This window comes from Brassica napus, chromosome A2, assembly GCF_020379485.1.
Source record: "Brassica napus cultivar Da-Ae chromosome A2, Da-Ae, whole genome shotgun sequence".
NCBI lineage: Eukaryota > Viridiplantae > Streptophyta > Magnoliopsida > Brassicales > Brassicaceae > Brassica > Brassica napus.
This window is the reverse complement of record NC_063435.1, coordinates 5,508,615-5,523,705: the sequence shown is the minus strand read 5'-3', so window position 1 is coordinate 5,523,705 and position 15,091 is coordinate 5,508,615. Positions and strand designations below refer to the sequence as shown.

Sequence of the window (15,091 nt, the reverse complement as noted above, 5' to 3'; positions counted from 1 at the left end):
TTCCACAAATGTTCTACGTCGCAATTTTAGTTTCACGTTTTTAAACATAGCAAATTGCCTCATGTGATGGTGATGATGATGAAAATTATGTCAAAATCACTAGCTAACACATTAATATTATCAAAAGACATTATAGATCGGTATGTAGATTTTTTTTGGGGTTCAGTTAACTGATTCTATTACTGCAACCTTTAGAAGAAAAACTACATAAATGAGAAAGAATTAAAAAGAACCTTGAACGCCCTTAAAAAGCTTATGCATAGATTTGTCCCATCCACTAGTCTCAGTATCAATCCTTAGAACGCAAGTCTGCAAGACACAAAAAGGAAGAAGTAATGATGAAAATAATCAAGATGATGATTGTGATGATGATGATGATGATGAGAGAGAGAGAAGAGAGACCATTTGAGTGGAAGGATCCATGACTTCAGTATGTTTTTACAATTGTCTTTAGTAACTGTTCAATTTTCTTAGAACCAAAATACTGTTTATAAGAACCTAAGGAGTTGAGTTCGGTTCAATGGATAAGATATTCGATTGTAGAAGATAACTTTCCTAATTTTCAAAATCATTTAATTTTTTTTTTTATTTAAGATAATATAGATTAATGGTATTAAATCCGAGAACTAATTGTGTATAGTCTAGAGACGTCGCATTATTATACAATGGAAGAATTTGTGCAAATTTTATTTGTTACTGTATCTGCCTACACAAATATCTCAACAGAATTAACTAGTGCAAACATAGAGGTGTTAGTTTTAGTATTGGATCATTAAACCAAAATGATCACTCCAAATCGAACTTAAAGCCCCGTTAAAATATTTTTGAATTAGATTCGCAGAAATATATTGTTTATCCAAAAAATCATAACTAAAGTATACAAAAAACAACAAAAGGTATCTAAAGGAATAAAATTGCAAATTAATGACAAATAAAATGCAAGTCAAACCGGTGCTTTGATGTCTAAATACAATGCTAATTAAGCTACAAATCTTTTCAACTGAACAAAAAATCTTTGATTAAACACCCTAAGAAAATATCTGGATTCATCTTTATTCTTTTAAAAAAAGATAATTGATTAATTATTTTCAGATCCATTTTTTAGTTGAGAGGTTTAGTTAGTAAAAAAATCATGTTTAAGATAGTGATAACTCACCTTGATGTCTCAGTGGTCGTGAATAGCTCAAATAGTTTCACCGTCTAAATTGTAAAGGAACAGTGCCGATATAGTACTTACCAGGGAAACTATAAGAGCAAGTCCAGTGCAGCACCCAGCCACTTCAACGTTAATGGCTGCAGAACATAGATCACGTTAACATACAAGCAAAGACACACCAAGAGTTCTATTAGACTGTGCATGTATACAAAGAGACACCAAGATAAACATTAATGGGTCTCACCTCCTTTGCCTCTCAGTTCAAAGATATACTCGGACTATTTGTTGTCCCTAACTCAAGTAATCTTGGTTGTTCCTCCAGTCGTTAGAGACCTCAATTAATGAAAGCATAAGCAGAAAGCTAAGCTAACTTGAGAAATGTTCTTAATGATTAGTAAATACACATACCAAATTTCCCGAGCTTAACTTTTGAATCTATATCAGAAGAAGAAAAAAAAGATAATGAACGATTTTTGGCGAATTAATAATATTCAGATTACAAGAAAACCTGATTCATCAGTTAATACACAACAATGGAAGATGTAAAGACGACAACAACAAGACAGAATAAGAATTTTAAGGCAACATAAGAAGATAAGATGACCCAAGATGGGTCTTGTCTGAGACAAAACGAGACTGATTCAAAGTTTTTGCTCTTGAAATCAATACTGATGGTCTTGGTATATGGCACCAAACTCAGCTCTCCATGCCTGATCGTCTGCATAATCGTCATAGCTGACCACACCGGTTCTCTGTTCTGACCCATGTTCTTCATTCTCCTTGACCAAACCGGTTCTGTCTTCTGATAAATGGTCCTCATTCCCCGTGAACCATGGCTGTAATGCAGACCCTGGCAATTTGCTTTCTGCAAGATATTGCTTCATTGTGCTCATTTCTGTCTTGTGCTTGCCCTTTAACTTCTCCATCTGCATCTTTAACTTTGCATTCTCTTCTTCAAGTAAGCTGAAACGTTCCTGCAATTATATGGTTTTTGAATCCAAAACAAACCAAACATTAAAATTCAATACTGAGAGCCAACCCACAAGCAAAAGATTGATGAAAGTAAGAGTTACCTCAGAGGATTGTACATATTGCTCAGCTTCTCTGAGTCTGATTAGTAACTCTCCAGCAGCTTGGACAGCTTCAGCGGTATCTCTCAGCTGAATCTTAAGTCCCTTGTTCTCCTTCTTCAAGAACTCTCTTTCTTTCTCCTTCTCAGCTCTAATAGCAGTAAGCTCAGCTGAAAAGGCTTTGGCAAAACTCTTCCCATGACGACCTTTCACTGCAGCTTTAGCCGCTGCTTTCTTCACATCAACTATTCCTGCCAACGTCACGTTATGCCTCTCAACTAACTCGTCATAATTCTCCTGGAGCTCAGTGTACTGCTCGATGAACCTACTGTGACCAAGCATGGCTCTACCAAGAGCGTCGTTTAGCTCCTCCGAAGCCGTTTTCTCTTTTCTGAGCTCTATCTCCAAATCCTCCGCGTGTCTACGGTGGTTATCGATATCCAGTCTTAGATCGTCTGTTAAAGATATCCACTCACTCTCCATTTCTGTCCACCTTTCACGTTCCTCCTCTAGACCATCACTGTTGTTCTCAGTGTTTCTCGTTAGATCAGTGCTTTTCCTCATTTGAAAGGACCGCAATAGCAGAGAGGACCTCAGGTTCTCTGTTGATTTAGTAGGCTGTAGCTTGCTCTTAAGCTCTGCAATCTCCTTTAGAAGAGCTTCCTTTTCACTTAGCTGGTTTGTCTTATCTCCTCCATCATTGGTATTCATTAGCTGCACAAACAGATAAAGCATAGTTAAATAGGCATGAACAAAAACTCACTGGTTTGCTTGTGTTTTGAAATATAACATGTTTCCTTACCTTACTAGGCTCTTGTATAGTGTTGTTTTTGTATTGGTCTAACTGAAAAATTATTAAAACATATTGTCAGAAAACTAAAGCTTAGCCTTTAACACTTAAGTAGTCTCATGATATGTTTACCAAACAAGTTAGCTGCTCAATTTTGGTAGCCTGCTCCGCACATATGTTCTTGAGATGCTTCTCGTCTGTGCATCCTCCCTGGTAATAATATAAGATATAAATATTCAATAAGAAAAGCTCACTAAAAACTGAAGTAGAATGCATATGAGGTTTCCTAGACATACCTCAGCTTCTTGGTCAAGTTTCTGTCTGCAAGAAAGGCAGAGGAGGATCGATGAACCACCTTCTTTTGGTCTATCTTCCTGCAACGATTTAACCGAGGCACTGAGAATCTCGGCTTCATCGCAAGGCTTCAGAGAAAGATGACCAAACGAGAAAGAAACAGAAGATCTGTTTGATAAAGAGCTCCTTTGGTGAGTGTCTATAATCTGAAGTCCTCTCTGGAGACTTGCGGCTAGAGAATCCGTTGGATTCAAAGACTTTTTGTTGGAGCTCTCGGTTACATTCCTAGCACTTGCTTGAAACTTTGTAGACGCAGCCACGCTCTTGCGGAAGTTCCTAAGCTTTGGAGATTCAGACAAAATTGGCTCTTCGAGAACACGAGTCTGATGAGGTAAACTGATTGAAATCCCACTTCCCACAGATTCAGAAAAGGCACACTCTTTGTGTATCTCAACATCTTCAGAACAGATCTCATCTCCGCTCATTGACTCAGCTTCACAACACGAAGCACTAGCAAAGGAGGACTGCACTGAATCCCTCAAGTCATCAGCGTCACAGTACTTCTCAACATGTTTATTCAGCTCCATCACATCATCATCATCATCACAATCATCTTCTTCTTTGTTATCAGACGACATGACTAAAGACTTGTTGATGCTCATCCTCAACTGACTCAAGCTCTCCCTAGCAAAGTAACCACCACTCTTGCTTCCATCAGGTTTGTACCCATCAGACTTGGTTCTGATTAGTTCCTCCTGTAAACCCACAAAAGAAAAAAACAACATTACACACAACGCCACCGTGAAAGCAAACAACCGATAGAAAAAAAAAAGGAGACCTTTAGTTCACGGATCTGGTCACCCAATTCGTCATCTTCCTCTATAATCTCATTATCCATTGAGTTAGATCTTGTAGCTAGTACACTCCTGCCTTCAAACTGTTGTAATTTAAAAAATTCAGATTAAATAACCAAAACAGTAACTTCAAAATCCAACAATAACTGTTACCTTCAGTGTTCTGTCACATTTAAGCGTTTATTGAATCAGACAGTTCTTTTTTTTTTTTAACTAGAATCATCTACTCATGTTAATAATAATACTAAAGTAAAATCGAAAGGTATCAATTTCACAGGTAATGGATCTAGTATAACATCCATGGATTCAAACTCTTGTAGTTTCAATTCGAATCAAACGACTGAAACAATAAAGATTCACTATCATGTTCGGATAAGAACTGTTACCTTGGAAGGAGATTTTGGAACAGTATCATCCTTGTCTTCAGAGTAAGTGTTTGGTCCCACTTTGAGAATCTGTCACATTTGAATCAAACAGTAAAACTCTAGAATCATCTGCTCATGTCAATACTGTGTCGTATCGAAAGGTATCAATGGATCTGTACCTGAGTATGTTCTTCGGGGAGAGCTGAGGGAAACACTTTTTGAGGAGATTTGTTTTTCAATTGAAGATCGTTACGAGGAGTGACTGCGTTTGGGTCGCAGGGAGGCGCGTTCTCGTCGTTGGATCTGAAGCTCTGACTTTGGATTGATTTCTGCTTGGCGTAGATGGATCTGGGAAGGAGGTTTCGGATAGAGGAAGTCGAGATGTTTCCTAAGATTCGAGACTCTCCGATCTTCGCTGGGGACTTCATTGTTTTCAAGCAGAGATAGAGAGAAAGTGAAGAGTTTTTAGATTTAGAGAGAATGTGAACGTTAAGTGTGTGAGAGAGATAGAGGAAGAGGACGATAAGGTAAAGCGAGTTTTTGAATGTTTGAGAGCCTGTCGATTCGACCGTTGTGATTTGAATTATTGTTTTTTGATTTTTGTCTTTTACTTAATAAATAATATTGATGTGGGTTCCACTCAAAGCCGTTTTTATATGGGCTTTTAGGAACTGGGCATATTATTTTGGTAAGCTACAAAGCCTTTTTATACTTTTCGAATTTTTTCTTCTATCGATGATGCTGCTATCTTTATAACGAAGAAGTATGATCCTCATGGAGGATTGATTCAATGTACATTAGGGACATAATACATATAATTGAAAGAAGAATATATAATATGAAACTGCCAGTGCATCTGCTGCCTTGTTGTCTTCTCTTGAGATTCAGTTGAATTGAATATTTTCAAACTTCATGGTTTATGGATGGAGTAATCCATTTATTTTTTGTTTATCACTCTATCTTCACTCTAAAATAGAGTATCATATGATAGTGGAACCCAAAAGTCTATTTTGAAAGATAAAACAGAGTGAACCATTGTAATCTGTGTAAGACAAAGATAAAAGAAAACAAATTTCTGCACTAGCTTTAGTACTAGATAAGAAATGATGTAATGAGTTTTGAGCCGGCTAAGATATATTGCAAATTATTCAATCCAGACATTTTTTTTATCAATCATCATTCAAAAGATAACAAATGTTTAGCAAATTGTAGAGCATAATACAATAATTTACAAAACTTTCTGAGACGTACAAATAAAATTATAGATTCTGCTTTCTCCCACGTTTGAAATCAGGTTATTAACTAAAAAGAAAAGGCTGTGTAATTCCAATAACGAACCAAAAGTTTATGTACATCCTAAAGAGACAAAAGAATCGAAAAAAAAAGAACGAAACAATGCCTCCCAAAATGTAAAAACAGACTCAAACCACAAGACAAACAAACTGGTCACCTTATGCATCATCCACCCATCATCAAGACACAATACGACCAGTTCCACCATTGTCATTGTTTTCTTCTTCTTCTTCTTCATCCACTATCCCATCAAAGAACGGGTCACGAAGAAGCTCAGCTGCAGAAGGTCTCAACTTTTTTGGCGCAATGCACTTCTCAATAAAGGCCTTAGCTTCTAGATCCTTTACTTTGTTCAGAGCCTCTGGTTTGACTCCACTGCTCACCTTTCTGTATATCTTGGCCACGCTGTCGCATTCGCTGTATGGAATCTCCAGCGACACAAGCTCCAAAACACACATTCCGTAAGAGTACACGTCAATCAACTCCGTGTACTTCTCCTCGTATAGCTCAGGCGCCATGAACTCTGGTGTCCCGAGGATCGAGTGAGCTAAATGATTCTTCCCCACGACTGCAGCTAAACCAAGATCACCAATCTTGACCTAAACAAGACACAAATCTTTAACACAAACAAAAAAGAGAGTGACTTTCGATTTGTGTATCTCTATGTAGTTACCTGGCCGATGTTTCCATTGACGAAAACGTTGCTGCAGTTGAGATCTCTATGGATGATGCAAGGATCATGGGTATGGAGATAAACCAACCCTTTGAGTATCTGCTTAGACCACTTCTTCAAAGCTCTCATAGACACATGCCTATGCTTCTTCCTATACTCTCTCAGATTCCCAGAGGTACATATCTCGGTGATGAAGTTCAAAGTGTTGCTCCTCTCGTCTCTCCAGACCTTATACAAGGCGATGATGTTAGTGTTCTTGAGGCTCTTGAGCAGCCTGACCTCAGAGTAGAGCCTCTCGAGCATAGCTGTGTCGTCGGAGAAACATCTCAGCTTGACTTGGTTCCACGCGACCTCAATGCCTTCCTCTTGGTCAAAGGCTCTGTAGACTTTTTTAACTGCGCCTGAGCCGAGTAGCTCGTCGTAACGGCCGTATCTACCGGTCGGATCTGTTTCCACGAAAGGCTCAGAGTCCTTGTCTAAGGACTCTGATTCGGAGCTCGCACAAGGAAGCATCTGTGTGGTGAAAACAGAGTGAGATTCTGATTAAACTTGACTAATCAGAATTCACAAAACGGCACCGTTTCAGTACTTAGTGAAAACGCAAATCCTAAACCTAGAAAATCATTTCGTAATTAAAATCGTAGAATCAGCGATTCAGAGCTGCGATTCGGTTTTCGCAGTATCGAATTCAAACCTAAACCGAGCAGATTGAGTCACGAATCGTACGAACCCTAAATTACGGAGAAATATCGAATCAAAACCCCAAAAATCTCCACCATCTACAGTGAAAACTAGATAGGGAGATTGAAGAACGTACCATCAGAATCGATTGAACCGGAGAGAATGTGATAATCGAAATCACTTGTTGATTTGGCTTTGGGTTTTGTGAAAGGAAGCAAAGGTAGCGGCGGAGGCGAGCGAGCTAGTGATTAGAGAAAGCTTTTGTAGGAGACGAAATACGCGGAAGAGATTGTGGGCGTTTCGTATTTATATAGTGAAGATTTTAAAATAAATAAATAAATAATATTTGTTTGAGCCTATCTGACATTGGACTCTTGATAACATTCAGAATTGAGTTTAGGGTTTTAAAAAGGGCTTTTATTAGGGAAAATTAGTAAATTTTGATACGAATCCTACCTGAATTATCATTTACTTTCAGTTTTCTTTTCTTTTTCTTTTTTTTGACAACACTTTCAGTTATTAAATGACGGTAAGATAAAAAACGTTAGAATATTTGATTAATTATATTCCTAATTAAAACCTTTTTTGTTAAATTTGGAAAAAAATCCATTTTTGACGTATAAAAATGTTTTGGTTATGTTTTTATTCTTTAATTTGTATCGATTAAATATTGGTTAAAATTCATTTTAAATAAACTGTATAAATTATAAAATTTAGTTATTTGAATGTATTTGATAATTTAAATTGTTATTTTAAATCAGCATAATAATATCAGAGTTGAAAAATTTAAGCTGAAATCGGACATTTCCATAAAATTTGTATCAAAACTAAATCTATAAGAATGTGATTTTTATATTATTTACAAAACTAAAGTCAAACTTTCGGCGTGTAAAGAGAAACTAACTAAACTATCTAGACGTCATCTATACTATACTAAAAGGGGATATAAGCCATGGAGAGGGTGTCCACATAGGATAGAAAAATCAACCAATCAGAGAATCCAAAATTGCCATGTCATCTCATTTATTTTTCGTAAAAAATAAAAAAACAATGCAAAGGTGAGAATCGAACCCGGGTTAGTATGATATATATATAGGACATTTACCACTAAGCCATTGAAACTTTCTTGGACACATATACAAGAACCACCAAGTATATAATCACAAACTCTTATGTACATTTACAATAATATGAATTCAACTTTCAAAACTCCGATACTTTGTTTTGTAAAAAAAAATAAGTAAGTGACTAAGCTAATATATTCTTAGAAAGTGTGAGAACGTTGACAAATATGAAAAAACATAGATTTTTGTTTTCGTGACAAAGTTAAGAATTTTGTAAAAGTAAGTTTAACATATAAATTTTCGTGACAAATATGAAAAAGCATAGATTTTTGTAAAATTTTGACAAAAACAACTCATAACATACTTCTTTAATGTCTTAATAAAATATTATTTAAGGGTGCAATAATTAAATATATTAATTCAATAAATTTGTAATTTATAGACAAAACAATAACACAACAAATTTTGAAACATTTGTTTAACCTATCGATTTTTTTTCATGAGAATCCAACTAAACAAGATAAAAAAATAATTAGATTTACAAATATTTAATTACCATTTTATTCAATTTTGATTAATTTCAAATTGTCATAATGTATCTTTTTGAAGTTACAAATATGAAAAAGCATAGATTTTTGTACAATTTGACAAAACAACTCAAAACATATTTTTCTAATGTCTTAATAAAATATTATTTAAGGATGCAATAATTAAATATATTAATTCAATAAATTTTATAATTTATAGACAAAACATTACCACAACAAATTTTCAAACATTTGTTTAACCAATCGATTTTTTTTTCATGAGAATCCAACTAAACAATTAGATTTACAAATATTTAATTACCATTTTATTCAATTTTGATTCATTTTAAATTGTAATAATGTATCTTTTTGAAGTTACAAAAAAATAATGTTCTTTCTTTATTACACTAGCATTATATATAGATTCTATATACACAAAATAAATATAATATAACAACATAAGCTTGCTTTCCCCGATTCATATGAAAACTTTTTAAGTTATCCACCAAAGCAAATTAATTAAATCAATGAAATTGTTAAAATACAGCAAATTAATATATAATTTTATTTTAAATTAAATTATTTAAAAAATGTATTTTCGTTAAAACAAAATAATAAATAAGTAAAACTGATTTGATGGTAATTTTTATGATATATATATATATATATATATATATATATATATATATCAATTCTGTGAAAGAAATATAAGCTTAATATGAAAAAAAATCTTAAATACAAAAACCTCTAAAAATTAACAAAAAAACTAATAAATTAAACTATGATATCACTTAAAAGCTTCTTAGACCATATTAATAAAATATTTAAGCGATAATTAGACAAATTTGATTTTTTTTTCCAGCAAAAAGTTTATTATTAATTAGCATCAGTTATTTCAAGATGTTTAAGAAATGGTGGACAAAAAAATAGGATAGACATTAATGATAACTATGAATAGTACTTTGTGATGCAGACTTAGATAACATATCTGCACATCCATTTTCAGTCATTTTTTATGCCTAAATTCAATTTCTTCAGAGTAGTTATTCCACAAGTAGATCGTATGAGATATTGTTTTGATATGTAGATTTGTTTTTTCAATGTTAAGAAGATTGATAACTGTAAAAATGTCTCATTCGTTTATGATATGTCTATAACCGAGTCTCCAATATGAGACAAGTTTGTTTAAAAAGTAAATAATTTTATTTTTCTTATATTATATAATCAATATATATTATTTACTGATAATAAAAATATAGTTATTCATCTATCACAAATATCTATGCAAATATGTGAACCAAGTACAACAATCAAACAACATAATGATTTTCACAAAGAAAATTTAAAAAATATATTTATATTATGTAGTCATATTTTATATTTTTTAAATAATGTAATACAATATTATACATTATTTTTTTAGAATTGAGAAATACATATATCAGTTAGACAAATTAAGCGATAATTAGACAAATTTGATTTTTATTTTGTGAGCAAAAAGTTTATTATTAATTAGCATTACTTATTTCAAGATGTTTAAGAAATGATGGACAAAAAAATAGGATGGACATAAATGATATATGAACTATAAATAGTTTTTTGTAAAGCTGACTTAGATAACACATATGCACATCCATTTCCAGTCCTTTTTGATACATAAATTCAATTTCTTCAGAGCAGTTATTCCACAAAGAGATCGTATGAATTTTGATATTCAAATTTGTTTCTTGATTGTTAAGAAGATTGATAAGTGTAAAAATGTTTCATTCGAATATGATATGTCTATAACCGAGTCCCCAACATGAGACAAGTTTGTTAAAAAGTAAATAATTCTATTTTTCTTATATTATATAATAAATATATATTATTTACTGATAATAAAAATATAGTTATTCATCTATCACAAATATCTATGCAAATATGTGAATTAAGTACAACAATCAAACAACATAATGATTTCCACAAAGAAAATATAAAAAATATATTTATGTTATGTAGTCTTATTTTTTATTCTTTAAATAATATAATACAATATTATACATTATTTTTTAGAATTAAGAAATACATATAATATCTTATCCGCGCGTAGCGCGGTTAAAAAATCTAGTTTTTATTAGAATTCAATTCATCACTTGGACGATCAACATTAAGTTTTTTTTTTTGAAGGTTTCTACAATTTCAAAGCACAACAAAGGCAGCTCTAGAGTTAAGGGACTTTCGAATCTACAAAGAGAGCTTATTACCCCTAAACTCCTTTCTAGTCTTTTGTCAAAATCCTTTTTTGAAAATTTTCCCATAAAACACGGCTTTAGATAAACATCTGAAGATTTATTTTCACAACACATTTTAGATATTTATCAAAGATATTAATATGATCAGTACGAATATTTCCATCAATGTGTGGACTTTACAAAAAAAATATAAAATTTTCAGTTCTCGTGTAAGTATATGATCAATAATGCTTTAAATATATGTAGGTGATTTAGTAAAGATTTTAATAAAAAAAATTTTACAAATTCAGAAGCTTATGTCATGTCATTTTTTTTCAAAAAAAAAACAAGATTAGAGTTGAATGTTTCATTTGACTTTTCAGGATCGGCTTCGACGATCACAAGTGCTCTATAACAACAAACAATGGCATTTTCTTATGCAAAATTACTCATGTTAAAGATCGATTTATACTTTGAAGTTTCCAATTTCCTTTTTGTTAATTTTTTAAAAAATTTATGTAGTAGCCTATTAGATGTAATTATGCAAAGTCATTTGTAGTTTATACATTTTGTTTCTTCTCGTAATAAATGTACATTTGGTTCGAATGACTCTGCGTGAAAAACGTGTTATCTGCCTTATAAGTTTATAGCCTTACCGATGTCTGTGACATAGTTTATAAAAAGATGCAAAGCTGCATGTGAACTTTGAAGCTTTTATCTTCGTCGGTCACGTTATTAACTCTCTCATATTAAAGGTTTTTGCCCAACTTGTTATCTTGCTCTATTTATCTCACATGCATTCATATTTTTTGTTTGCATGTGAACAAACCAAATTATTTATATATATATATGTATATATATATATATAAATATATTCCTTCAATTTTAATATCATGGTTAAGGAAAATTATCGTTGGTGGCACTTATCTGTGAAACTGCAAAAACATCTTCAATAGAAGTATCTCAATGATTTTTTCAAAAATATAATAATGAAAAAGTGATTATGTATAAGAAATAATGAGAAGAATTTCTCAAAATACTCAAAAATAAAATAAAGAAACTTTTAACACATCTCTGTTTCATTGGCTTAGACACTTTTTATAATTTTAAATTAAATTATTTGATTAAACTAGACTAAAAATATTGATATTATACTAGTAAGATACTTAATTTAGATCATGTCCTAATTAACCACAATACGGTGATCTAATGGTAGACGAGGGGTTTCAGGTGTTAAGTAACTTTAAGGTTTGAATACACTCCACTAAATTTCACTTTGTGACCACGCAGATATCAATCTATCTTATAATTTATTTAAAAACCCGAAATGAAAATTCATCTTTAGACTGCGTTTTTTCTTTGGAGATTAGTCTATACCTTTTCATGAATCTGGGATATTCTCATTTCTCAAAGACCAAACAAAAAAAAATGATGTCCTAATGATGCTTTGACTACAAAAATTCAAGTAATACTACATCTTTTTTTGATCGAAGTAATACTACATATTTTCAAAAATAGTTAATGTGTTTTTTTTTTGTTCAAACAAAGTCATTTGCATTTTCAATATTTCAACTATGATGGAAACTCAGATGTAAATATATTATCCACGAATAATAATGATGGTCGCATTTACTTCTTCTCCTTTTTTCTTTTTTCTTTTTTCAAATTCGTGACAACTAAAAAGTGGCAATAAAGCAGATTCCGACAACGCCCAGGAACATTGTTGATTATTTTGAATTAAATCCTAAGAAATATTAATGTATCGGAAGATTGAAATATTGTTACCATTTCTAGGAATGGGCAAGCAAATTATGTACATTATTTATTCACCCACTCAAAAGTACTCAAGAATATATGATGGAAGTTGTCCAAAAAAAAATAATATATATGATGGATATGAAATCAATGTTTTTTTTTTCTCGAAAGCTGGTTTGATATGAAATCAATGGTTGACATATCATGAACCGATACAGTCCGAATTTTTCCTTCATCTCATGTCAGATTGTCATATATTGCTAGTGTTGACTTTTGAGAAAACCCAAATGCATGTAGGCTTCATTGAAGGAAAATACTTGTTGATTTGATAAAATACTAGTTATAATGTCTTTAAAATTTTGAAAGGGATGTTGGTGTTTGGTCTAGCTGTATGATATTCGCTCCAGGTGCAAGAGGCCCATGTTTCCATTATCGGAAAACTCTTTTAACATTTACTTGGGTTGTCTCCTTTTTTTATAATTTTGTGCGCCATGGAAATGGAGAGAGAATAAAACATTCAAAATCATGTTCTTAAAACTTTTGTTTATCGTATCGTCTAATAAAGGCTTACATAATAGGGCCCAAAGTGGAAAGCCCAAGCAAACTCTTTGCTCCCAAATCATATCCAACAGAGTCATCTTATCATCATCCATGTTATTGATTACATAAATTTGATGACACATTATATTATATCATGCCTAGTTGACTCTCTTAACGGCAATTTTTATTAATTTAATCACATTTTAAGCTTCGGGTTAAGCAACTCCCGGAAAGACCCTACTAAAAGCTTCAAAAAGATCCGACCAGACCCGACCCGAAGATTCAAGCCATGAAAAAAAAGAAACAATCAAGGAATCACACGACTAAACTTTCTGCACTCCATAAGAGATCTCTGCTCTCGTCCCCGACAGAAGAAAAACGTCCCCGGACACCACGTGAAGCAGTTCCCAGCGAGCTGCACGTTCACCGAGCCAGGCTTGAGCGCCATCAAAGGACCCGGCACGACTCCAAACAAGAAGTTCCCGCCAAGTAACAGCCTCTGAAACCCGGCAGGCGACACTGTTTTCCAAACGTACTGCGTCGGAACCATACCGAAGAAGCTGTTGTTCTCTAACGACAAGGCTGAGAGCTTCGGTAACAGGCCCATGAACAGAGGTAACGGGCCTCTGATCTTGTTGTTGCTGAGGTCCACGGAGATCAGCTCGCTGGGGAGACCCGAGGGAGAGTAGCGAGGCGAGTCTAAAGAAGTGAAGCCGTTGAAGGAGAGAGTTAGCTGTTGGAGAGTTTGATGAGTGAAGATGAACGATGGGACGGAGCCGCTGAGTTTGTTGTGGCTGAGATCGATGACTTCGAGAGAGGTTAAGTTTCTGAAGCTCTCTGGTATAGTTCCTTGGAAGAGATTGTTCCTCATTGAGATTTGGACTAGTGAACCGGGGAGCGATGAGGGGACCGGACCGGAGATCCGGTTATCGCTAACGTCGAGGTAGTTCAGGTTCTTGAGGGAGGTTAGATCGGGGAGTTCGGCGGAGATGTTGTTTTGCTGGAGTTCTAACCGTTTTAAGCGGGAAAGACGGTTGAAGCTTGTCGGAACGGAGCCGTTGAGGTTGTTGTTGTCGAGGAGGAGCTCTTCTAGAACCGGCATTGACCCGAGGGAAGCGGGTACGGGTCCTGAGAAGGAGTTTCCGGAGAGGAAGAGGCTAGTGAGACGGGTGAGGTTGAAGAGCGAGTTGGGAAGCGGACCGGAGAAGTAGTTGTCGGAGAGTTTGAGGGTTTGGAGATAAGGAAAGTTGAACGAGAGGGAGGAGAGGGAACCGGAGTACCCGGCTTGGTCGAGGATGAGTTCTGTGACCCGACTCGACCCGGAAACGATGGTGTCGCAGCGGAAGCCACACGTGAATGTCTCGCTGGATAAATTGTCGCAGGGGTCGAAGGAGAAGTCCCAGGAGCTGAGGCAAGAGCCAGGGGTCATGGACTTGGCGTCGACAGAGTTCTTGAACTCTTTGAGAGCTGCCACGTCACCCCAGTAAGTCTTGGACTCTGCTAAAGAAACAGTGAACAATAGAACAAGAAGAAGAGAAACAAGAGAAGCCATGTTTGGAGTGGAAAAGGACCGTTGGATGAGAGGAGCAAGACATGTGATAGAGCCATTGAAAGATGTTCTTATATATATAGATTGATAATTAATATATGTACATGTAATTATTTGATCATGTGTGAGATGGACCATCCGACATATGCATGAAGACAAGTACTGTACAAGTGAGGTGTGGTTGGTCCTATCAACATCCACCATAAACTCAGATGTAAGAAGAGCTTTTGATTCTTCTCTTTAGATTCCAAAGCAGAAAAATTCAGATTA

The 15,091-nt window shown here is 34.2% G+C and overlaps 3 protein-coding genes across 3 annotated transcripts; all 3 read right to left on the bottom strand.

Annotated features, from left to right (window-relative positions):
• Positions 1-1,611: 1,611 nt before the first annotated feature.
• LOC106389834 (kinesin-like protein KIN-12F) lies at positions 1,612-5,084 on the bottom strand. Its single transcript, XM_048751282.1, has 8 exons — positions 4,709-5,084; positions 4,551-4,619; positions 4,149-4,247; positions 3,313-4,065; positions 3,149-3,226; positions 3,029-3,070; positions 2,230-2,940; positions 1,612-2,130 (listed from the first exon to the last, which is right to left on the bottom strand). Exons 1-8 carry the CDS (start codon positions 4,955-4,957, stop codon positions 1,819-1,821), a joined length of 2,313 nt encoding a protein of 770 aa, XP_048607239.1. The 5' UTR covers positions 4,958-5,084; the 3' UTR covers positions 1,612-1,818.
• A 917-nt stretch (positions 5,085-6,001) lies between these two features.
• LOC106389823 (probable serine/threonine-protein kinase WNK11) lies at positions 6,002-7,005 on the bottom strand (the record flags this gene model as incomplete). The annotated part of the gene is given in 2 exon segments (NM_001315828.1): positions 6,002-6,421; positions 6,496-7,005. Coding segments are annotated over 2 exon segments (930 nt in total), but the record flags the coding sequence as incomplete, so codon positions are not given.
• A 6,330-nt stretch (positions 7,006-13,335) lies between these two features.
• On the bottom strand, positions 13,336-15,025 carry LOC106389806 (receptor-like protein 19). Its single transcript, XM_048751269.1, has one exon. The coding sequence runs from the start codon at positions 15,023-15,025 to the stop codon at positions 13,580-13,582; it is 1,446 nt and encodes a 481-aa protein (XP_048607226.1). The 3' UTR covers positions 13,336-13,579.
• Between the last annotated feature and the right edge of the window lie 66 nt (positions 15,026-15,091).